The 24,498-nt window shown below is 44.5% G+C and overlaps 2 protein-coding genes across 2 annotated transcripts in view; one reads left to right on the top strand and one right to left on the bottom strand.

The window, feature by feature from the left end:
* MYZAP (myocardial zonula adherens protein) overlaps positions 1-21,941 on the top strand; it is an 88,381-nt gene extending 66,440 nt beyond the window's left edge. The window contains exons 13-15 of the mRNA XM_061595949.1: positions 14,709-15,380; positions 15,875-16,097; positions 18,830-21,941. Coding sequence (XP_061451933.1) covers positions 14,709-15,380; positions 15,875-16,097; positions 18,830-18,970 — 1,036 coding nt within the window. The 3' untranslated portion in view covers positions 18,971-21,941. The remainder of the gene's footprint in view (positions 1-14,708; positions 15,381-15,874; positions 16,098-18,829) is intronic.
* LOC133370036 (uncharacterized) lies at positions 323-13,066 on the bottom strand. The gene is made up of 2 exons (XM_061595950.1): positions 12,214-13,066; positions 323-451 (listed from the first exon to the last, which is right to left on the bottom strand). The coding sequence occupies exons 1-2, from the start codon at positions 12,912-12,914 to the stop codon at positions 421-423; spliced, it is 732 nt and encodes a 243-aa protein (XP_061451934.1). The 5' UTR covers positions 12,915-13,066; the 3' UTR covers positions 323-420.
* Positions 21,942-24,498: the final 2,557 nt, after the last annotated feature.

Genomic DNA, 24,498 nt, shown 5'->3' with positions numbered 1-24,498 from the left:
GAATTCATAACGAGCTCTCCCCCTTATGTTGGAGGGGGTGTGGGGAGCGAGATATGTGGTGGTCCTGTGCGTTGATCGTTCCCTTTTGGCGGGAAGTGTTTAATGAAATCAACAAGGTTACCAATCAGTCCCTTCACCTTGACCTCCATCACTGACTTTGCTGTTTGTCTTTTGTGAAGTCAATAACAAAGTCACACAGAAAACCCTGACGATCTTTCTTCTTATAGCAGCATGACTGGTGATAGCTGCTTCCTGGAAAACACTAGATCAGGAAATATGGAAATTAGCGCTTATGGAAAAACTAATGCATAAAAACAATGAGGCAAGGAACAGAAGCAAATAAGTTCTACGAACAATGGTACAGCTTTATTGTATTTGTTAGTCAAAGTGATGGGGCTTGCAAGCCTCCAGCCTTGATTGTCAGATTTGGTGGTCCATATTGGGATAATCTCTGTAAAAAAAGCAGAACAATAATTAAATTAATTCATACTTACCTTCCTAGAGCATTGCATGTATAACAACTCTTATTGATAACTATACCATTTTCTCACTGTTGTATAAGTTAGGTTATATTTGTTTTGTATTCTGTTTTATCCAAAACCAATAAAAACGTTTTTTTAAAAGCTACTCACTACATCAAAAGATCTGAAACACAAAGATTTAATCATCTTTCTCCTGGTAGCAGCACCGTAGTTCAACTATGTCAAGCCATAGTTCAGCACTGGAAAATGCCTAGCCATTGGATGCTGGTACCAATTAATAGCCATGTGTTTGTCTAATCCTCTATCAAACTATGGAATTTGCTCCCAAAAGAGGCAGTGACGGCCACCAACATGGAAGGGTTTAAGTATGTGCTGTGTGAAAAAGTACTTTTTTTGTCTGTCCTGAATCTTCCCACATTCAGCTTCACTGGATGTCCACAAGTTCTTGTATTTATGAGAGGGAGAAAACTTTTTCTCTGTCTGCTTTCTCCATGCTATGCATAATTTTATACACTTCTATAATGTCACCTCTTACTTGCCTTTTCTCTAAACTAAAAAGCCCGAAATGCAGGAACTTCCTTGTAGGGCAATTGCTACATCATTTATCATTTGGGTTGCCCTTTTCTGAACTTTTCAAACTCTGCAATCTTTTCTGAGGTGAGGTGATCAGAACTGTATACCGTATTCCAAATGCAGGTCCACCATAGATTTGTATAATAGCATTATATTGGCAGTTTTATTTTCAATACCTTTCCCAATGAGCATGGAATTTGCATTTTTCACAGTTGCCGCACTGGGTCGGCATCTTCATCGAGCTACCCACCTCAAGGTCTTGTTCTTGAGCTTTCACCTCCAATTCAGACTCCATGAGTGTACATGTGAAATTAAGATTTTTTGTTCCAATATGCATAACGCTACACTTGTTTACATTGAATTGCAATTGCCATTTTACTGCCCATTTTGTTGTAACAACCCTGAGCAATTTAGTATCATCAGCAAACTTGGCCACCTCACTGCTCACCCCTAACTCTAGATCATTTATGAACAAGCTAAGAAGCACAGGTCCCAATATCAATCCTTGGGGGACTCCACTTTCTACATCCCTCCATGGAGAGGACTGTCAATTTATTCCTCCTCTCTGCTTCCTGTTACTTAACCAATTCCTGATCCACAAGAGGACCTCTCCTCTTATCCCATGACTACTAAGCTCACTCAGGAGTCTTTGGTGAGGTACTTTTTTGAAAGTTTTTTGAAAGTCCAAGTGCACAGTGCCAACTGGATCACCACTTATCTATCCTATATGCTTGTTGACATTCTCAGAGAACTCCAATAGCTTAGTGACACAGGACCTACCCTTGCAGAAGCCAGGCTGGTTCTGCTTCAGCAAGGCTTGTTCTTCTATGTGCAGAATGCGGCTGGTAAGTGGGGCAGCCCAATGGGACTGTGTGTTCCCAGTCCTGAAAGTGCTGCACTGCCAGAGAGCTGCCAGCCCAATTCAAGGTATTAGTACTAGTGTACAAAGTCCTAAATGACTTGGAACCCAAGAACCTAAAAGTGCGTCCTCCAGTATCAACCATCTCAGGCCCTACAACCAGCAGGGGAGGCCCTGGTGGTGCTGCCACTACTGAGGGCTGCCCAGTTGGTGTTGAAACATGACAGGGCCTTTTCGGTGGCAGATCTTCATTTGTGGAATGCCTTCCCTGGGAGGTGTGCCTTTCTCCCTCGTTACTGACTTTCAGGAGGGATTGAAATACATTCATGTTCACCCAGCCATTTGATAGCTGAATGATACCCTTCCTGACAACCTCTAAATTCTTAACTATGATAATATATGACTGTTTTTAAATGTTGTTAGATATTCTTAATGTTTTAAAATGTTTTTACTTATTTTAATTATATTGTTCTGCTTCCTTGTTTGTTGCCCTGAGATCCTTTCGGAGGATAGAAATTTAATAAATATTTTGACTTTGGTTTGAAGTAAACAAAATGTAATGAATGCTAATTAAAATGGAGCATGCTACATTAATTTTCTTATAATTAATTTGAACAATGTAAATATATTTCAGCACAGAACCCCACCCTTTATAGCAGGTCCTTAAATCAGCAACAAAAGGCGATCCAAATAAGGGATCAGATAAACCTATTATGAATAGGAAGGGAGTAAATTCAGAGCAAGCTGTGAGAGTTTCCACTAGGGCTGTGCACAGACACACAGACACCCATCCATCCTGCAGCTCCGATTGGGAGGGGAGGCATCAGAGCGACCCGTCCTGGGTCGATCTTGGGACCACCCACCCTACTCAGAGCTCCTCCCAAATAAGTTTGGGAAGTAGGGCTCATGTTTAATGAGGGTTTTAAAAAAACCTAAACATATGGCTGGGAGGAGGCAGGGGAAGGAGGCGTTGCATCTCTCCACCCCAACTGAGAGTGGGCAATGCTGATTTGCAAAGGATTTGCTGATTTGCAGGAAAGCCCCCACAAAACAGCACATGCGCCCCCAGAGGATCTCTGTGGCTGCCTCTTCTTCCTGCCTGTAGCCCTGTGGCCTGACAGCCCCAGGTCGCTCTGGGTCATCAAATCTGACCTGTAGCAGTCTGTGGCTATCAAAACCTGACTTGGCCAAGGCCCGAAAAGGTCCTAATGGGCCCAATTTGGCTCAGGCCTTGGCTGAATCCAGTGCAGAGCCCTACTTTCTACAGCCCTACTTTCTACAGTCACACATCACTCCGACAATATAACCCAAAGAGGAAGAGGGAAAACACAGGTGGAGTAAATGTGTCTGTTTTGTTTTGGCCACTAACTAATTTTCTTTTTTCAGTTTGCTTTTCTAACAGCCATTTGCCACACTTTAATGTACCACCTGTCCAGACCTAGATCTTTCATATCTTCCCAAGTTCTTGCAATGAGTGCCTTTGCTGTTGTTAGGGGGTGACAGATAAGATCCTTATTTTTAAAAGGGTTGTTACGTAGATAAAATATATTAAGAGCAAGTTGCAGTGCCAGTCTATTATCTCGTTTGTGATCATCTGTATTTCCCAAAAAAACTTTGCCCAAAAGTCCTGAACCCAGGGATAGGACCACCACATATGCAAATAGGAATCTGTTTCTCCCCATCCCCTCCAGCATAAACTAGATTGTGTTTTAGTAATGTGAGATCATAGAATAGTAGAGTTGGAAGGGCCTATAAGGCCATCAAGTCCAACCCCCACAATTTCAATGGAGTCATGAACCAATGATGTACCAACTTCTGTACTAATTGAAGCTTCCAAAATGTTTCTACAAGGCAGACCTACGTGAAGCATATTGCAATAGTCCAACCTTGAGGTTACCAGAGCATAGATTACAGTATCTAGGTTATCCCCATCCAGAGATAGGGTCATAGTGGGCCACCGGCCTAAGCTGATCGAAAGCACTCCATGCCACCAAGGTCACCTGTGCCTCATGAGACAACAATGGATCCAGGAGAATCCCCAAACTACAAACAGCCCTGTGCTCCTTCTGGGAGGAAGAGCGGGATATAAATTTAATAAATAATAAAATAAAACCCGCTTTTTCAAGGAAGTGTGACTTCATCTAGAGAGGCTGCACACCACAGCCGTTCAAAGGAACCACCACCAGCAGCATCTCAGTCTTGTTTGGATTAAGCGTCAGTTTATTGGCCCTGATCCAGTCCATTATTGCAACCAAGCACTGATTCAGCACATCCACTGTCTCACCTGCAGAACAAAAGTAGACCAGCTTCAAAACTCTGTACGAACCCACTCAGCGGTTTCAGGTAGATATTAAACAGCATGGGGGACAGAAGTGACCCCTGGGGGCCCCATGCTGCAAAAGAATATAATACTGGAGAACAATACAACATAATTTCCATAAGACTTTTAAGTAGAGACCTTATCCCAGAAAGTGCCTGTATTGGAACTGCTTCTTTAAATGTTTTCCTAAATATTTTTTTTAAAAAAATGCTTTTAAGATGCTTTGTTTTTAAAATATTTGAAGATGTTTTTTGTGTTTTGTCCCTTGCTTGCCACCCTGTGCTCCTCCTGGGAAGAAAGCCAGGATAGAAATTTAATAAATAAAAAAATAATTTCAAGTCTTGGCTGGATTTGCTAGTGATGCTTACAGGGATTTGTTATTGTCCCAGCTGGTGTTCAGCTACTGTACAGGGATGGTCCTAATTCTCTGTAGGTGGCACGAACTCTTCTTGCTCAAACCAAAAATAAAAATCTCTAACCCCTGGGCAGGGGAAATTTCAGAGATACTCTTACAAATTTTAGAGACTAAGGTGTGAAGCAGTATGCATGGAAATGGACATGGACTGCCTTCAAATCGATTCCGACTTATGGCGACCTATGAATAGGGCTTTCATGGTAAGCGGTATTCAGAGGGAGTTTACCATTGCGTTCCTTTGAGGCTGAGAGGCAGTGACTGGCCCAAGGTCACCCAATGAGCTTCATGGCTGTGTGGGGATTTGAACCCTGGTCTCCCAGGTCACAGACCAGCACCTTAACCACTACACCACACTGGCTCTCACAGTATGTATAAATGGCTGAAATAAAAAATAATAACCTCCAAATTTCCCCATGCATTCCCCCAGTCATCCCTAGTCAAAAATGTAATCCTTTCAGATAGAAAATTCTATGGTCCCCTTGGATAGAATCTCTGGCAGATAAACTTGCCAGCAGCTGCAGATGCACCTTACATAATCAGTCAAACAGGAAGAAACAGGAGCTTACCCTGAAAATGATGAACAAATTAATTAAGAGTTGGAACATAGATAGATATGAAAGCTGTTTCTAGAATGCTCTTCCAAGTGTCCAAAGCAAGCAAGATACAGATGGCAAAAAGCTACACCTTAGCAAAAGTAATAATGCAACTCCCATTTTGGCAGGTGAACTCTGAAATAAGGAATGAGCCACTGAGAGCCTTGTGAAACCAAATGCTATAGATGCACGTCACCCCCTAAAGATGACCTTTGCTTTATGACTCTCCTTTGCTAAAGCTTTATTTCTATTTAAATACTGATATTGTAAGCAGGGCACCTCCCAAACTATACTGGGAAACACCTACCCAGTCAGATACAGGGTGGACTTTGAAACAGGAGAAGGGAATGCAGTCCTACATTCTTGCATCTGAATGACTACAGCTGTAATCATTTCAGATGTAACCTGGAAGTGTGTAGGCAGAGAACTTCTATCCAGCAGCTCTACTGAAGTGCTAATTGAGGTTGCCTTCCCAGGCCACAGAAAATGACTGCCTCACATGGCTGAGGCCATCTGTTTGGATATGGATTAGAATGAAAGTTGTAGTCAAGTGAAGATATGGCTTTTTTCTCTTTACAAGTTCTGTGTCTTTTCCCTTGTGTTAGCATCTTATCTGCAGTTAAATTAAAAATCAGTTCACATTCTGAGTATCTTTTGGGGAATACAAAAGAGAGACCACTGGATGCAGGGGGAGACTAGAGTCTGGGCATTTTCCCCGTAGACTCTACCACCTGGCCCCCAAAGTTGTACCGCTAGATGTTAAATGCAGTTCAGTCTTTAGAAAGGTGTGTAGAGTTTAAATGTCACTGGACAGAGTAACGTTAGCAAAGGAGGTCCCTGCCCAAAGGAATTCATGATCCAAACTTAGACCGTTGGTAGCCGTCAGTCAACAGAGAAAGACAGAAGCATTGCCCTCTAGTCCTTGATGATGGAACTGGTCTTAGGACACCAAAAAGACCTCTTGTGCAAAGCTGCCTTGGCCACTGAGGTCACTTAATGCGGCCCTTTTGCACACACATCCCACCAACTTCTAAGGCAAGGGTGGGAACCTCAGTCCCATCTATCCAGCTCTCAGGATCATCCCCAGGCCACAATCCCTCTCCTCAGGCCATGTCTCTCACCAGCCTTCCTTTGAGCTCTCAAGTGCTTTTGCCTTGTTGGAACACATTATTGAACAGTGATCATGTCTCTTCCTTGCCTGGAAGGTGGAGAGGGTGTGTGTAGAAATCTCTGACTTGCTTGTGGTTGGAATGTGGCCTACTGAGCAAAGTCACCTCTTTTCCTCCTCCTCGTTGCCTCTGCTCTACCCATCATGCCTGGCGCGTGTTTTCCCCACCACAAGTGTGTTCCGGCTGTCCACAAGGGAATGTGGGCCTTGGGCTCAAAGAGGCTTCCTGCCCCTGTCTTAAAGAGAGGATGGTGGGCAGCCACATTTATAGAGGAAGCATGGGGGGGGGAAGAGGTGCATAGTGCCAGCCCCCCCCCCAATGGAGAGGATGTGAGGGCTGGGCCAGGCCAGGGAAGGGAAAGGCTATGACCTTCCCCTTCCTCCATCCAGAGTGTGTTAACTCACATGAATGAAGTTTAGTTGATTGAATTGTCTCACCCTTTTTTGAGAGCTCCCCAGGAACACCAGACCCAAAAGCTTGACTTTGCCTATAGCTACAGCCCCCTTTCACCTGGGGTCTGTCTCTGTGTTCTGATCCTCATGAGCTTGGCTTTGATGCTGCATTTGGTATCTCCATTTTAGATTCCACCTGAAAAACAAACTAGTTCATGCTATAAGCTTAGCGGAGGGCAGAGAGAAAATAAAAACTTTAGGGTGTGTTTGTTAATCCCTCCTTGAGAGTCCCTCCTTCTAGTCTTGTTCCTGACCTTTAGGTTTTCCTTTCTGTTGGACAATCAAGGGAAAACTTTTAAACTGGCTGCTATATAAAGGACTAATTAAGCAATTGGAAACGAATTGTGGAAAGCAATTGGATTTTTTTTCACTGGTTGCTGGGTTGATTTTTCTGTCCAGAACCCTGAAAAGGCCTCATGCTGAGCTGCACATATTGGAAAAACCAGAATAGGCCTAATTTAGGTGTCCAGCTAGCTAACTAGGTAACTATAATGTACACAGCAGTATTTCTATTCTTCTAGGGCTGTTTTCACCCTTTGCCATCAAGTTATCAAGATAAAGAAGAAAATAGCCACTATGCAAGTATAGCGAGTGCTTTAAAAGAGTAAAGGGTAACTTAGGGTAGATATTATTTCAGTTCAGTTTAAGTGATCTCTTTATCTCATCCTTTAGCAATAAGCACCCAATCCTGCTCGACTCATTATAATAACTGCAGAATAAACAATCTCTTACTTCTCACTGCAGGCAAGCAAACATGCTTCTTTATTGCTGACTGGGTAGAGAACACAACTGAAACTGAATCTGAAAAGCAGAGCAAAGGAAAGTCCAAGGGGTAGAGTCTAAGGGAGCAATCCAACTGCCAGGAAGCTGGTGGAAGAGGAGCTGGCAGAAAGCTCCGCGGGATCCTTCTCCTGCTAGGGAACTGCCGGCCTGGCTCAGTCAGGAGGCATGCGCACAAGCCGGCTAGAAAACTCCAGCTCCAGCCAACAGGCCTCCCCAGGAGTAAGTGCTCCCCATAGGCCTGAATGGGATTTTAAAACAATATATATTTTTAAGGGGAATCAGGACCCGGGGAAATGCAAGGAGGACCTTGCGTAAGTCCCCCCCCATGGCACCTCTCCTGCCACACCCTGTTTGGGAGGCTTCTGCCAGGCCTCAATCTTCCAGGTTGGCCATCCCGGCACCGCCGGGGATCCATGGCATCCAACTCACCCCAGCCCAGCAGAAGGGTAAGTTGGATTGCTCCCTAACTCTAGCCCAGAATACAAAGTTCTAATATGTAACTCTTCAAAGGTCATGTTACCATGCAGGCTGTTTTTTTCAGGATCACTTAAGTAAACATACGGTGACTGTTATCATGAAAAATCCACCCTCAGTCAGGGAACGCCTTGAGTGAGCAGCTGTTTGGGGGCCTTTTCCAGATGAGGCTTTTGTTGTGCACTCGCCCTGCCTGATTCACTGAATTTTTCGGAGGGTCTTATTCTTAAATTGCTCCCATCCTTAAAACAAGCTGTCATTCTTTAAATGGAGGTTGTTGCTGTCTGCCACGTCACAAATTAAAAAGAAATTTTTTCAAAAAAAATCTGAGGGGGGGGAAGCACAGCTCTGTGGGGCAGTACACTTACTTGCCCCCCTCCACCAGCTATAGCATTGCTGGTAGGGATGTAGTAGAGGCCTTTGCTGTTGGGGCAATGCTCCCTTTCCTGGGGAGGATCACTTGGCCCCCTTGTTTTGGGGGTGGAGCACAATCAACAATAGAAATAACTGTTTTATTCAGGCAAGCCTTAGTTAGTTCTTCGTTTTCAGCTCTCTTGTTTTGATTGGTTCTGCTACCATTCTTGATATTGTTATGCTTGGTCTTAGTTTTTATTTTGATACTCTGATGTGTTTATGGATATTAGGAACCTTAAGACACTCCTGCATGAGGAAAAGTGGAATAAATAAATTTGTAGTTATGGTGCAAATCTTGCACCTGTAACACAACAGCTGTGCAAATACTTTTGTCAAGTACTGCAAAGTGGGGATATAACTATGACCTATTTTGCATGCTTTATCCAGGTTAGAAGGAAGCCCCATTAAAGTTGGAAGGACTTGTTTCTGAATCCACGTGTCTAGGGTCAGGCTGTAGGTTCTTTTTTAAAAAGACCCATAATTTGCAGAGCACTTTTTACACGTCCATTTTGGCCTGTTTTGTTTTCTAAGCTCTGATCGGAGCTGTATTAAACCCACTCAGCAGAAATAGTAGGAAAACCCTCCCAGTTGGTGGATTTCCCTCTTTAGAAAAATGAAAAGAAAGTCCAAAGTGATTCCTCTTTGGTCCAAATAATCGGAAAAAGGAAATCTGATGCAGTCACTCACTGTTCAGTCAAGTATTTGATAAACAGGATGGTCTGTGGGTCAGGCCCTACAGAGGAAGAAAGGAAGGAAGCCCGCTTGCAGACTGTGGTGTTCACTTTTCACAGTTATAATCAGTTAAACCGGTAAAGCTAGGAAGGGGTCTATATTAGAGTAAATGTGGTATGGAGAGTGAGAAGGAGGAGCTAGTGAGTTAGAATGCTGAGGAATACTATGTGCTGATTGGCAGAATGAATGGGGATGGTGAATATATCTGGAAGGAAGTGGGGGGTTAGATGGGTAGGAGAAGCAGGCTTGTATTTTTATTTTCTGATATTTTGCAAGATAAATGAAAGCAGTAATCTTTATCTTGCAGCCACATTCTCCTGAAACCTGAATATGGAGTAAACTTGTTTCTATTTCTTACATCTGCTATATAAAAAAATTCATTTGTTTTTAACACACACCTGATTTTTGGCCTAGTTACCAAATAGAAGTGCAGCTGTGACTAGTGACAAAGCTACACAGTAGACTGACATAAGGTAACTCATGGCAGAAACAGTTGTTAGTGGTGGCAGCGAGATTCCCAGTAGAGAGAAGCAGTTACTGGTAGCAGAACAACCCATAGCTAATAAAAGTATCCAGAGGAGTTGAGGCTTTCTGTTGCCAAAGCTGTTTGTAAGCAAAGGCTGGGGGTGGGAAAGAAAACAGGGTACCTAGAGCCTAGCAACAGCTTTGCTTACCTCAGTGAGTGGAATTAGGATCTGTCATGGGCCCCAAGGAGAATCTCCAACACAGTTGGGAGAATGGAAAAGTGGTTACCGACCCTGGGGAAGACATTGCCAGCACTGATGAAGAAAATGAGGTTAAGAACATAAGAAGAGCCTGCTGGACCAGGCCAGTGGCCCATCTAGTCCAGCATCCTGTTCTCACAGTGGCCAACCAGGTGCCTGGGGGAAGCCCGCAAGCAGGACCCGAGTGCAAGAACACTCCCCTCCTGAGGCTTCCGGTAACTGGTTTTCAGAAGCATGCTGCCTCTGACTAGGGTGTCATAGCACAGCCATCATGGCTAGTAGCCACTGATAGCCCTGTCCTCCATGAATTTGTCTAATCTTCTTTTAAAGCCATCCAAGCTGGTGGCCATTACTGCATCTTGTGGGAGCAAATTCCATAGTTTAACTATGCACTGAGTAAAGAAGTACTTCCTTTTGTCTGTCCTGAATCTTCCAACATTCAGCTTCTTTGAATGTCCACGAGTTCTAGTATTATGAGAGGGAGAAGAACTTTTCTCTATCCACTTTCTCAATGCCATGCATAATTTTATACACTTCTATCAGGTCTCTTCTGACCCGCCTTTTCTCTAAACTAAAAAGCCCCAAATGCTGCAACCTTTCCTCGTAAGGGAGTCGCTCCATCCCCTTGATCATTCTGGTTGCCCTCTTCTGAACCTTTTCCAACTCTATAATATCCTTTTTGAGATGAGGTGACCAGAACTGTACACAGTATTCCAAATGCGGCCGCACCATAGATTTATACAACGGCATTATGATCTCGGCTGTTTTATTTTCAATACCTTTCCTAATTATCCCTAGCATGGAATTTGCCTTTTTCACAGCTGCTGCACACTGGGTCGACATTTTCATCGTGCTGTCCACTACAACCCCGAGGTCTCTCTCCTGGTCGGTCACCGCCAGTTCAGACCCCATGAGCATATATGTGAAATTAAGTTTTTTTGCTCCAATGTGCGTAATTTTACACTTGTTTATATTGAGGTTGCAGAGAATGTGTTTCCAGAAGCTTCAAAGCCGGCTGCTGCAGTTACGAGGAAGGCTCAGACAGCCTGTCCTTGTCTCAGCCGGCTGGTGAGGACTTTCTGCTGGCACCAAGGCCAAGCATAACAGCAGAAGAGATAAGTATTAACAAAAACATTGGAGCTTCTCAGGCAGAGGAAGATGAAAGCGACTCAGCAGTCTGAAATTGGCATGTCTCCAAGGTCATGGAGGATAGAGATGGTTACAAGTAGCCCAGTTTCATCATAGCCCCCATCTCACAGTTAGTGCTGAAAAGAGCCTGAAGCAATAGCATAAAGTGTCCATCCTTTTTCTGTATATATGATGTAGCACTGCTTGTATTTGCTGTTGCAACAACTCGTCTTTCAACATCTAGGATGTGTGTTCCTGTTTGAATCCTGGTTTAGGCCTGGCATGAGATGCTAGATCGCTGTTCTGATTGCTGGAATAAAGCTTTATGCAGAAAAACCCAGGCTCTGAGTCCTGAATCTGCTTCTCAGGTTGGGAGGCAGGACAGGATCTCCCCTTGCACTAGGCAAAGCATGGAAACAGGGATTCTGGTAATGCGTGGGATAAGAAAATCTGAAGGAAAAATAACTATTTCCTCCTGAAGAAAGAGTTTTGGCAAGGGGAGATATGACAGAGACACAACCACAGCCACCCCTTTGCTCAGATGAAGCTCAAAGGCCTGGGATGGAACCAAGTGCTCAGCTTTCTCCAGAAAGGTACTTAGAGCAGGCTGAGGAAACCAGAGAAAGCTGGCACAAAGACCAGAACCTCTGTGTGTATTATTCAGTGTTTCAATAGTTCCATGAGAACTGGGCCTTCTTCTAAAGCCAGCCATGTAGCCTTCTGAAAGGGAGGTGCCATGTCTTCCCAAGGGGCAAGTCATTCTGTGTATGTTCCAAGGAAATGTGTCCTTAACAAAGCAACAAGCAGGAGCTGCTCGTTCACCTCAAAGGAAATAATTCTGCACATGCTCAGAGAGACACTGCCCATGGGCATTATGTCTACCAGTTGGTTTAAAGTATGTAAACACCGCTGTTTAACCGCCCAAAGAGGTTTTCAATTTAAAAGAAACATACAGAATCAATGAATATGAATAACGTAAGGAAAGAGAAGGCAAACATCCTAAAAACAACAGAAGGTGGAAGAAGATTTAGAAACAGTCTGCATTGGATTTTAAGATGTTTTATACGTTATTTTAGTGTTTTATCGCTTGTTACCTGGGAGGAAGGGCGGGATATAAACTTATAACAACAATAAGCAAACAACTGCCACTTCTCTCCATGACAGGCGCAGAGCGCGGCCTATGAAGCGAGCGAAAGCGTAAAGGCGGCGCCGCGGTCTGACCCTTCCCAGGAGCCGTAGGGCCCTTCCGGAAACATGGCGGCGCCCACGCGGGGCCGGAAGTGGCTACTTTGCCGCTGTTGTGCCGCCGCCGGGGCCATGCGGGCTTTCTGTCCCCGGGTAATCCGTCAGGATGGCGGTGGCGCCGGAACCGCTGCGGGGTCGGAGCCTGCCGGAGCTGCGGGAGATGCTGAGGCGGCAGGAGAAGCTGCTGGGAGACCGGTAAGGAAGGAAGGAGGGGAGGCAGGGACGGAGGAACCCTCGCGGGCGGGCAGCGACCCGCCTTTCTTACAGCCCCCGCCCGCGGCTTGCTTCGTGCCGTTCTTGGTGGTTCTGGTCTTTTCCAGCCGCCCCGCAGGAGCCGCTCGCCAGGGTTGGGCCTGGGTCTGACCTTGCCCTTCTTGGAGATGCTGAGCCCTGGAGCTTGTGCCTGGGCAGCAGGCGCTCCGTTCTCGGCGTCAGGCCCTTCTCGAATGCAGGGAAATAAAGAGATCTGCTGCCAGGCAGCGCTCATGAAAGAACCGCCAGCGACTCTCCGGCTGGTTGTCACACGTGAGAGCAGGCCCGTCACGTGCATTCGTGGCTGCAAAGAATCAATGAGCTGCTGCTGCTGCTTTCCCACTCCCCCATAGCCGCCTTATCTGGAAAGCAAGTGTTGCTGCACTTGAAATGGGACAGGAGCGCTGCAAGCGCACAGCAGTGCCCCTGTTGTCACCTGTGGGATGTGAGGCGCTCCGCCCCCTTGAGAAATGAAAGCGCCAAGTAAGGGTGGCTGAATGTCACATGGGGCGAGATGCGCCCTCCTCCAGTCCAACTTGGATTTATGCGCTGGGGTTTAAGATACTCTTTTAGTCTATGAAACAAATGTTGTACTATACCTAACAGAGCATTGTTTGTGATGTCCCCTAGTTTATATAACCAACTATATATGTCCAACTCCCCCTTTTTATTGTATGCATTCCTACTTAAAGAGGTAAGGAGGAGGTACAATTTAAATCCTTTCAAGAAATACAGTTTTGTTCATGATGGTTGCAAAGCAGGTGGGGAATGGAAGTTCTTGGGCTGTATCTACCAGAACAGCTACCATTTCTTGTTTCTGCAATTATATTAATAGTGATTCACATATCTTTTTGATGTGAACTAGGCAGTCATTCAAAGACTAAGTACATAACTATCAGAGCTGTGATAGTTTTTAGCTATTTGAACCCCTATACTCAGCTCTTACCAGAAGCAGAATTTCTCGAGTGGTAAATAGGTGAACAACTTTATTAGGATCTTCTCTAGCTTACTGTTTGATACAGATACGAGAAGGAAACCATGGAGGTTGAAAATGTAGGGTAGCACTTGTATCCTGGGTCTGGGGAGGTCTTCAAATTTTCAAAGGAATAGTGGAAATGGGTATGGGAAACTGATGGAAAACATGAATATAGAAATTAATGACAGCAGATTTTTCCCCAGAGAAAGGACCATCCCAAAACACTTAGCATTTTGAGGGGGAAAGCACTGCTTGATGTAAAAGTGGAACATGCTACAAGAAAATATTCTTTAATTTAGAGGAGAAAGAATCCTCTGTAGCAATTATTTTATACCATAATATATTTTCAGGGTGTCTCTTTGACAGAAATTGGGAGTTTTTGAAAGAAGGAAGGAAAACATTTTGAGAATACATTTTTGTTGAAGTTTAGAAGGGGTCTTTTGTAATTTTTGATGGCTTCACTTGATATATTGAAGTGTGAGGATGAAGGACTAGAGAATGCGTCTGAAAGAAAAAGATACTCATCTTACTTTGTAATACTATATATAAGACTCTTCATTATTTGACTACCTAAGTAATACTTTGAATGTACAGTCTTGTGGTGATTCATGGCTTGAAACAACAAGTTACTTCTGAAAATTTATATATATATATATATATATATTCTTTTAGTCTGCTGTCTATAGACTGATGAATTAGCAGCAACATTGATCATGCAATTGACCACTAATGTTGGGTAGAAGACTTTCCATTTCATACCTTAACTAGCAACAATGAATGGATGCCAACTGGAAATACAGTATTTGGCAAGCTTGTTAGTTTCAAATTTTTTAGCTTTGTTTACTAAATTAAAGTAAAATAAACATGCTAAATTAGATCACTCTGTAGGGCATCAGAAGGTTTTCCGGTGCAAACTGATTTGTTTCCAATGAGTGTTTCAGAAACTTCTGGAAACCCCACATCACTGTCTCTGACAATCTCAAACTAATCTAAGGGATTGTAGCAGGCTATTTCCTGAGGGGATCAGGAGGAAATTAAAATGTAAGTTAGAACTCATCCTTGCATTCTATTTACCGTGATTGTGAATCACCATTGCCTTTATGATGTACATTATAGGAAATTTATGTCTAGACTTCCGGATAAAGGTAAAAAGATAGCCGATTTTGCTGAGAAATTGAAGATTGCCATCTTGCAAGAGGAAGAAATAAGGAGAACAGCTGAGCTTTTATCTGATGTTAGATTAGAGTTCCAGGAAAAACGAGAGGCAATTGAATCTAGCAAGCAAAAAACTGTTGTCAGCAGCAAGTCAGCAAGTCAAGATCCTTTTCTTATTTCTGAATATCCTGCTCCTTGTGTCAACAATGAGGTCAAGTCAGCTCTGCAGAAGAAACAAAGTGTCTTGACGAAGAAAACAAGCAAAGCAAATAAAAGTGAATCAGCAAAGCAAACTCTTGAGGACACCAATATTCCTCAAGGAAACAAAACTGTTTCGGAGGGATCAATAGCCAGGCTTCCCGGAGAGGTTAAGGAGGCCCCTGGGCACAATTCTGTAAGCAAAGATGAAAATCCAACGCAGTCTGCAAGCAGGAACAGCGAAGCACTGGTGGACGTCTTTGAAAGAATGTCTGTTGGGAAGGGACAGTGGGGAAAAATCTCTGAGGAAGGGCAGAGAGGCCATCCTTTTCAAAGCCTTCCAAATACACCACCAAAACCTCCACATTACACTGAAGTGCTGGAATGGAGAGTGAAGAACCCTGTGACAAAGAGAAGCAATTTTAAAACCAACATGTAAGTACTGCAGGAAACATACGCTGCTGGTGATGCACACTGGGAAGTTGTTGCTACATTTTGGGGGCAGGCTTTTTTTTTAAAGGAGCATTATAAACTAGCTAGTTAGTATTAATTGCTCTGATACATTAATATATATATCAATATAGGGGAATATAAAGTGTGCCAATTTTCTATAAGTCATAATCCTTGGAATGGAGCAAGGAGGAGGCCGTTTTTCTTCCTTAGTGCTTCAGGTTCCACTTCCTAAATCAGATGTAAGAAAGGACAGGCAGAGAGGCAGAAACTCCCCAATAGCACCACTCCTCTTAACCTTCTAGGAAGTTCTCTTGTAGAAGTCCACTTTAGCAAACTTCCCAGTTCATCAGATCTTAGCCTTGCACTCTTTCAGTATCCAATACTGAAATTTTAGAGAGAACAGGAGTGGAGGGAGGAACTTTATAAGCCAGTGGGCTGGGAGGCATTACATCAGCTGTGCTTTTGTTTTCTTCTAGATTGCCGGCTGAGTCAAGTAGATTGTTTTGTGCCTCCCCAACTATTTCTTCAGCCAGAGGTCCCCCCTCTTCATTTTCTGCAGAGGAAAGACGCCGTAGAGATAAGAAGCACTTGGATGATATCACAGCTGCACGGTTACCACCTCTTCATCATGAGCCTATGCAGCTGCTATCCCTAGAAGATTCAATAGCGATTCAAATCCAACAGAAAGAAGCATATGAGGTATGAATGAATTAGCTGATGCTGTTAAACGCTGATGGGACATGGAGATTGGGGCGGGGGGGGTTTCAAAGGAGGGGGCTGCTTATCCCCATAGTTCAGAACAGGTGGTGGAAGCAGACAGGCTTCATTACTCTTGCTTTGCCCTGAGCTCTGGTGAACAGAGGAGGGAAAGGAGGAGCAAGGCCTAGCCTCAAACCAACCCACTGGGGAGGGTGCATAGCTCAGTCATAGAGCACTGCGTTGCATGCAGAAGGTTGCCGGTTCAGTCCCCAGGGGCGTCTTCAGTTCAAAGGGAGCGGGAGATGGAAGAGACCTATTTATTATGCATGCTGTGGAAAGAGCGGGCAGGGCTCTCCCACCATAGTAGAACCCAATGGGTATAGCAGGATGGTGGAAGATCAGGACTGACAAAAGAAAGGACTTCTTCACACAGTGCATAGTTAAATTAGGGAATTCACTCCCACAGGCGGTAGCGATGGCCACCAGTTTGGATGGCTTTAAAAGAGGATTAGAGAAATTCATACAAGATAAGGCTGTCAGTGGCTACTAGCCAAGTTGGCTGTGTTCTCTGCCCACTGTCATAGGCAGTGTACCTTGTGACGATCCCACCTTTGGCTCCACCTGTCAGGTTCCCACCTGCTTGTGGCTACCGCCTTTCACGAGGCACCACCTCAGGACACCACCAGTCAGGATCGTCATTTTTTTTTCTCACTCCGCACTAGCACAGATCTCTCAAGATCCCACTGCTAGGCAGCACCACCAGCCACTCCCTGTAAACAATACTGCTAGAGACTCCGCCTTAGTCTCCCTATGGCTTGTTACTTTGTGTCTGGGTGCCTTTGCTGTCCACAACCCCCCTGTATCTTTGTCTATAAAGCATACAATCCTGGGTTACTCTGGATACTTGACGATGTTACAATATCTCCCTTCACCGCGGCCATCATTAGGTACAGTTTCCCTCCAGCCTTGGTAATTACCCTGCCCTCCCTTCTGGTCTGTGTATTCCCAGCCAAGGATCAGGCTTTTGGTAAACCAATAAAAGTATTTATTTGATAACACCAGGAAATAACAAGATTACTTTAGGAATGTTTAACAAGCGTATGGTTTCATACAGTGTCACTCTTATGTTTCCAGTTATATATATTCTGTCCAAGTATCAGCCTAATAGAATCCAAACCTCCCTCAGAACTCTGTCAACTCAATCCCAACTGCCTCCCACTTCAACTCCTTTCCAATCGCTCTCCTCTCAACTCCCCCAACAACCTCTCATTTATACCTTCAGCCATTCAAAACACTGAGCCAATCATCATCCAACATTCTCCCGCATTCTAGCCCATGTAGTCCCCCCTTACTCAATTCACTTACCATATATCCCTATATAAACCCACACTTACCATATTTACAGTTTTTAACATATAAGGATATCACATACCTCTGCATACCAGATGCTAGAGAACATGGGTGCTGTTGGGCTCCGATTCTGCTTGTGGACCTCTCCAAAGAGGCATCTAGTTGGCCGCTGTGAGGACCGGATTCCCGACTAGATGGGCCCCATTGGCTTAGTCCAGCTGCTGCAGGCCTCCTGCGTTCCTGTTTCTGCCTGGGAGACTGGAGAGCCGCTGCTAGCCACAGGAGGCAATAGTTAGCTCCATGGATCAATGGGTCAGTAGCATCAGCATTCATCGTCACTAACAAGACGTTGCTTTGTAAAAATACCTGGATATGAATTTTCAAAGCAAACTTTCCATAATTTGTACGCTTACACCCCATCTCTGTGTGATTAAAATCAAACTCAGGTTGGCTTACAAATAAAAATATAAATTGGCGCACTGAAAACAATCCCAGCAGGAAAACAAAATATGCAGATGGCAAATAAGCCAATGTTGCAAAGTTTTGAAATTGTACATGCTGAATTTGAATTATGAATCTTTTTCAAATGCATGTGAAAGTTCTGCATTTACTTGCTAGACTTAATTTAAATGCAGATGAGGTTTGTATGAATGCAGACAAGTATAGACCACATAAATTAATTTTCTTCTGTCATATTTTGCTTGTTTGTTTTGCTTTTTTTATGTTAACATAACTTTGGATGGTGTATCTGTAATTAAATAACAAACAATGAATGCCAGATCTGGTCCAACCACCAAACTCTTTCTAGGATTTGTATACTCAGCTAGATAAACATCAGCCAGAGTATACTATTTCCCTGAATACCTAAGTCTGAAGTACAGTTCTGTATAGCGCAATAGCTTGCTTCCAGCCTTTTCACAACGCCAAGTCTTTGAATAAAAGATACGGCTTTATTTCTTATATCGTGTTCATGAATTAATACATCCGCATCAAATCTCCAGGGTTGTGGGTGCCAGGGAGAGAGAGGATGGCATCCCTCCTCCATTTTTCTTAGCTGCACAGGAGGGTATGTGGCCTTGGGTCCTTTTAGCCATCTGTTACCGCAGTGCCTTTTTGTAGATATACTTCCCAGTGTTCAGTATGACGTGGCAGAGCTGTCTTTGCCTTGTGAATGACAGTCTGTCTCTCCCCACCCCTCCCTGCTTCTCTTTTTCAGTATCTTCCTTGGTGGCAGCACAGCAATGCGCTCTGATACAAAAGGATGCTGTGGACTGCTCATACCAACCCGTCTTCCTCCACCGAGTTACTGTGGGGCTTTTCACTACCCCAGCATTTATTCTAACCTTTATTCTGAGTTTTATTCTTTCTCTCTGTTTTTGTAGGAAATGCAAGCCAAGCTTGCAGCCCAAAAGCTTGCAGAAAGGCTTGGTGTTAAGATGGCCTGCTATGAGCCGGAGGGGGAGATGGTCAGCAGCTACAGAGAAGTGAGGGATGAAGAATGCGACAGCTCAGCCGAAGACTGAGTCCAAGACAGAACCTGCAAGTGGACCCTGGGGTTTTACCTGAGGTGTTGTAAAGACTTACAGCAAATCACAGTGGTTCTTTTCCTTGTGGGCTGCTGCATTCTCACCCAAGGATGTTAAGAGTGCTCACTTGCCAGAGGCCCTGGACAAACCAGCGCACTGCAGTGCTTTGCTCTTGCTTGCCAAGCAAGCTGGATCATTTTGGGATCTTGTAGGGCACAGAAACAGCAGTTCACAGCAGTGTGCCTCATTGGGCTTGCAAAGGAGTACATCGACTCGACTGTGTCCCACCTCTAAAAGGACAGTGGTGATACAGGAGCAGCCAAGTCATGCCATTTGCCTTCATGTCTTTCCTGGGGCTGCTTCCATACGAATGCGGGATGTAAAAGGTTACAATATTTTCTATTTCCAAATATGCGTGTTGTGATTCTATATTTTTACCTGGCCTTAAAATTCAGGAACACATGTTTCAATGTGTGTCTCCTTGTGATCCCCAGGGAAGAAAGGCTTCCTTGTAAAGATGTATTTTAAATTGCTGTGATAAATGTAACATACCAAGTTGCGCTACCTGTGAAGGCATCCTTTGGATCTGGGCTGGCCGAACTCTGGGTGCAGGGTGTCTCTCTCTCTGTTCTGCAGACCTCTGCTCAGAGGATGAGGCGGTCCCACCCTTTGCAGATGGAGCATGTGAAACACAGAGTCCTGCTGGGTTTTTTTTGCTGCCTCTTGGCCAAACTTTGGTAAGAGTCACCGTTGTTGACAGGGCGGGGGAGGGTAGATCCAGCTCTTGGTCAAGCAATGGAGAAGGGTCCTAATTCACCTGCTTTACATGCAGAAAGCCCCAGGTTCAGTGCCTAGCAGCATCACCACATGGGGCTGGGTAGGTTTCCCGGTCTGAAACCCTCTGCCAGTCAGTGTGCCCCCCCCCCCAATTTTGACCACTTAATGTATTCATTATTTCCTGACTGACTCCTCCCGCAGATCCCCGACTGTGAATTTGTGATGACAAAAGGTTATTGTGACCCCTGTCCTCACCCCATTTGTCCTTTTTTGTAATAGTCATGCCCACTTTTCGAGGTAGGCCCTGCTCAGTGTGAAATGTGGTCCCCAGAGGGTTGGCAACTAGTCAGTGTGGCCCTTGGCCTGAAAATGTGCTAAAGAAAGGGTGCTCTGGAGTAGTGTCACTGAAGTTAATGAACCGGAACTGCTCTGAGTAGGAGTTAGTTGGAGACAAGCACCTGTTCTGTGTCATCCGTTGTCCCTGCTGCCAGCCTACTAATGGCTAGTAGGTGCCATAAAAGATAGTGCCTCATTCGATCTTTTCTGGGAGCTTCTGAAATTCAGCACAGTTGAGCTGGTATGCCTCAAAGGCTTTCTTCTTCCCGCCATCTAGCCCTGAGCAGATTCCTGGCAGTGGTGTCTGCATGGCAATGGAGCCCTGGTGGGGGTCTTCCTTTCCCAGCCCCTTTGCCTAACACAATGAATGCCAGGTTAGTTTTTTTTAGCAGAATTCTGCTTTCAAGACAGGCTTTCTCGTGATGGTGGTAGAATCCATCTTGGGGTGCAGCACACTTAAAAATCTTAAGTGCATAAACTGACGCTCATATTGAGTGCACTTTAGGCTCGGGGCGGGGGCGCTTAGGAGTGGCACAGCCTCGTCCCCACCCAAAGGGTACATCTGATCAGAATAGTGGTAGTGCTTGTTTCCTCATCCAGAAGCCCAGATCACTTTCTGAGATTTTGTTTCGCTTCTCATTAGTCTCTCTCTCTCTCTCTCTCTCTCTCTCTCTCTCTCTCTCTCTCTCTCTCATCCTCATCCTGCTGCATCATCCTCTGCTTATCCCCCCCCCCCTGCACCATTTCCTCTTCCCACTTGCTGCCCTCCAAGCCCTCGTCCCAGATCCTTCCTGGAGCCTTTAATTCTGCAGGGTTTTTTCCTTGGGCTCTTCTTGACTTTGACTTTGGAGTTTGCTGCCTGCTCCTTTCCCTCCACTTTCCTAAAGCCTTACCCAGTTGGGGATACATTTGCTCAGCCGTTGGCAGGCAGGTGAGGTAAACAAAACATTTCATCTGATAACTGCGTTTATGAGTAAGAATTAGACTACGTTATAAGGTCAGTTTCTAAGACTTGCACATAAAACTCCAAAAGATTTATTGCTTGGTGGCGGCAAATATATAGCCTACATATATACAGCCTGCGTATAATCAATCACACAAGCACACCTGCCCTACCTACTCCTGTATCCGTCTCAGCCATGGTCTCACCCCCGTGGTCTCACCCCCGTGGGACTTGCACAGGAGGATACCATGACAGGTTGTGCCTCACTTGTAGAGAGTGAGATCCGTCCACCCTTAATGGTACCCTAAATTCATCACCCCTCTTTGCTTCATAGTATAATGAATCTCACCCTAATTATAGTCTGTCTTGCTTTTTTTCCTTAAAAATGAAGGTTAAGTGCAGGAATTTACTAACTTCTAATTAATCTGGTGGAAAACTTTCTTTTCCTGACCCATATAATTATGCACCTCCTTCTGTTCTTTCTTACTTAATTTTTTTTCATGTTAAGCCCTTCTGATTGTCACCGCACCAATTGTAGCAAGGTTTTAATGATAGCTGATGATAAATGTTAGTTTTCTTCAGACTGAAGGTAGAGTCATATGTCATGTCTAAAGGCTCTTCTTTTTGCAAGCCAAGCAGGGTTTGGTTTTTTTTTTTTTTTTGTGGCAAAGGGCCAGGAATTTTCATGAAAGAAAACATCAAAGTTGTAGAAGAAATGAGAATATTAGTCAAGGAAGATTCGCGGGGCTGCTCTCTGATAACCTCTGCTAACGGACTTCAGAACTATGTGGGAGCAACTTAAACAAACATCTGGACACCAAGTTTAGCCATCCCCAGTGACAGAACCCAGACAGATCTTCTGGACTTGCAATAATAAATATCTTGGGGAAGCCTCCATGAATCAACTTTAAATCCCTGTTTTCAATTATTCTCGTTTTAGAAAGACATCAGAGTTAATTATACATGGATAGAACCTCTTCTGATGTTTATTGACTTTGAGTTTGTTGTGGTTTCCACCCCTCCCTCTGTACTAAGGTCTCATTTTTATTAGGATCCTATTTGCTTTTGTTTGTCCCTCTAAAGCAACAGCCACTTGCCTAGTGTCATGGATGCAAAAGGCAGGGGGAAGACAAGCCACTTTTTGAAGTCTCAAAGGCAGTGTGATAATGGCGCTCTGTTATAAAATACATATATATGGGGGGTGGCTTTGTCCTGCTGTGATCTATGGGGTAGATGGGATGAAAAGTTCTCTAAGTTGCTGAGGGGGAAAAGCTGGCTCCAGAGGGGAGCTCTGACTGGCGCCTCTGGAATCGCCAAAACAACTCTCACCTTCTCTTCAGGGTAGTTTTTTTTAAAAAGTTTTCCTTAATGTTTTGCAAGCTGAAGGACAAGCATATAAAATCATACAACATATGTGCGGCTTTGAAAAAATAATTCTGTATAAGATGGGCAGCTTGTCTCGTGCTCCAGGTCATGGATGATCTTAAGGACATTAAGAGCTCTGTTGGATCAGATGAAAGGTCCATCTAGTCCAACATTCTGTTCCCACAGTGGCTAACCATTGTCGTGATTCCTTTGTCGAGGGAGGTTCGTGGTCCTCTGAGTTGTGAAAGGGCCTCCCCCCCCCCTTGAGATTCAACTAAACTGACCACTGTTAGGATTACGGTACCAGCTAAAAGCTTACCTCTTTTGTCAGGCTTTTAATGTTGATATTTACTGAGGAAGGAGCAGATATTTTATATTGTTTGAATATGATGGATGAGCTGTTGTATTGTTTTGTATTCTATATAACCTCTCCTGGGTGGCATAAAAATGAATAATTAACCAGACACCCCAAAGGGAAGCCTGTAAGCAGGACTTGGGAGCTGGCATCCATCCACCCAGCCATCCTGCCTTCCATCCTGGAGGTCATGTAACCATCACGGCCACTTATCATTGGCAGCTGCATCTTCCCGGACTCTGCCTCTTCTAGGATTAAATGTGCTGCCTTTGCCACCCCCACCCCCCAGTTGCATGGCCGCCAACAACCCAGTTCCCTAGACCCCTGCCCCCGTCTCTCACACCAGTCCCACCAACTGTTCCTGGGAGCCACGCTGTCTTCTTCCTCAGTGGTGACATTGTCCTGTTGAGGAAAAGTGCTGGTGAAACCCTCCGTGCCCCACCTTCCAACACAGCATGTGATGTTCAGCCTTGCTAAGCTAAGCACTCGGGCATTTCCTGCAATATATTTGACATCTGTTCTTAATAGGCAGGCATTGCTCCTCTGGGTACAACTGATGGACCACATATTTTTGGCAGTCTCCTGTTATTACGTTCACTCACTGTTGATATTACTCAGGTGTAGCATCCATTTGCAGGGGCTGTAATTATCAGGAATCAGCACCCTTTGCTTTGCAGTGCAAGCACTGTTTTATTTTTCTTATAAACAGCGTAGCAGCTTTTAAGGACAATTTAATATTTCCTTCTTGATGTTGTGGTTGGATGAAGAGGAACGCGCACACACCCTTCTAAGTTATCTTCAACCAAAAGAGCCCAGTGGAAGCTTGCTTGCATCCATCCTTGGCTGATGAGCAACTGAAGTTCTGCAGAGCCAAGGGGCCTCATTTTGGGCTGGACACCCCCAGGAGTATGTAGGTGGCTGTGAGCCAGCTCCATGGAATGTAAATTAAAAGATAATTATCAAGAGATCACTTAGAGTGGTGCTTTGCACACCTATAGGAAAGCTGTGAGACTCCCAGTGACCTTTCCTTTTTGATAATGCAGTTTTGCCCCACAGTTTGGTACAAGAAATGGGCCAATTTGCTGCTTGGGTAAAAAATCCATCCCCACCCCCAGCTAAATAATGTGGGACTCATCAATAAGACGTTCTCCTGCTCATGCATACTTCAGAACTCACAGTGCTGGTTTTCTGTTCTGGGTCCAGGACGTGACTGGAGGGGATGAAGAGCGCAACCAGCCCGTTGGTTTCCTGTTGAGCCAGAAGATGGCAGCAAAGGTACAAGTCTGTGATTGGGTCCTCCAAAACGCTTTTCCATTTGCCACTTGAAGGGCTTGAGCTCCGCTAGCAGAGTCTGCTGCGTCTCTGGACATAATAGAAACAGGGTTTGAGACTCCCAAATCAGATTTTTGTGGTTTTTTTAAATTTCAAAGAAAAGATATATGAAGGTGCGTATATATATATAAAAGAACTGTCAAACATGACAATAAACTTCTCTCAGTACATATTTCTGTAATTTCCCTCCCGTCAGCTCTCTGGGCAAGTATGAAGTAATGCAAGATGACGATGGCCAGAATTTTGCTTATTTCTGTTTCGTAAGTCAAAACCGTGGGAACGTTTTCACATCATTTGATTTAATCCTTGTCTCCTACGATATGCACAAATGTCTAGAACGGCACCCATTGAACCCTTCCAAATGTCAGCGGCCAGCAGAGAATGCTGATGGGATTCCAGGAGCTGCTCCATTGCAAA

Source organism: Rhineura floridana, chromosome 14 (genome assembly GCF_030035675.1).
Source record: "Rhineura floridana isolate rRhiFlo1 chromosome 14, rRhiFlo1.hap2, whole genome shotgun sequence".
Classification (NCBI taxonomy): domain Eukaryota; kingdom Metazoa; phylum Chordata; class Lepidosauria; order Squamata; family Rhineuridae; genus Rhineura; species Rhineura floridana.
Note: the sequence above shows the minus strand (reverse complement) of the source record. Positions and strands in the feature narration are given on the sequence as shown.